The 349-nt window shown below is 49.9% G+C and overlaps 1 protein-coding gene across 1 annotated transcript in view; it reads right to left on the bottom strand.

Annotated features, from left to right (window-relative positions):
* Positions 1 to 349, bottom strand: part of LOC119594537 (hemicentin-1-like) — a gene marked incomplete in the record, with an annotated part of 21,635 nt that overhangs the window by 2,181 nt on the left and 19,105 nt on the right. The window contains 1 exon segment of the mRNA XM_037943569.1: positions 49 to 245. Coding sequence (XP_037799497.1) covers positions 49 to 245 — 197 coding nt within the window.

Consider the following 349-nt stretch of genomic DNA (forward strand, 5'->3'; position numbering starts at 1 on the left):
TAAGTAAATAAATAAGCGCCCATATCACGACCATTCATCACCCCATACCTGTTTCGTTCTCGATAATACTGAACAGCGTCTGTGGGACGAGGCTGCCATGCTGGTCGTAGGCCATGAGACGCACGAGATCCTGGTAGGCCTGTATTCCGGCTGGGAGAGATGCCGTCTTGAATGCCAGGATGTGGGCATACGTCACGCCGGGGGGGCAGTTGTTCTTACCCCACCGGCAGTCCAGGATGCACGAGCTGTAAACACGGTAATTGGGGCTTTGAATCAATGCTTTTTTTTTTTTGCTTCGAATCGATGTTTTCTTTGTTCCGGATCAATGCCTTTTCTGCTTCGAATCTAC

The sequence above is a fragment of the Penaeus monodon genome, chromosome 34 (genome assembly GCF_015228065.2).
Source record: "Penaeus monodon isolate SGIC_2016 chromosome 34, NSTDA_Pmon_1, whole genome shotgun sequence".
In the NCBI taxonomy this organism is placed as follows: Eukaryota; Metazoa; Arthropoda; class Malacostraca; order Decapoda; family Penaeidae; genus Penaeus; species Penaeus monodon.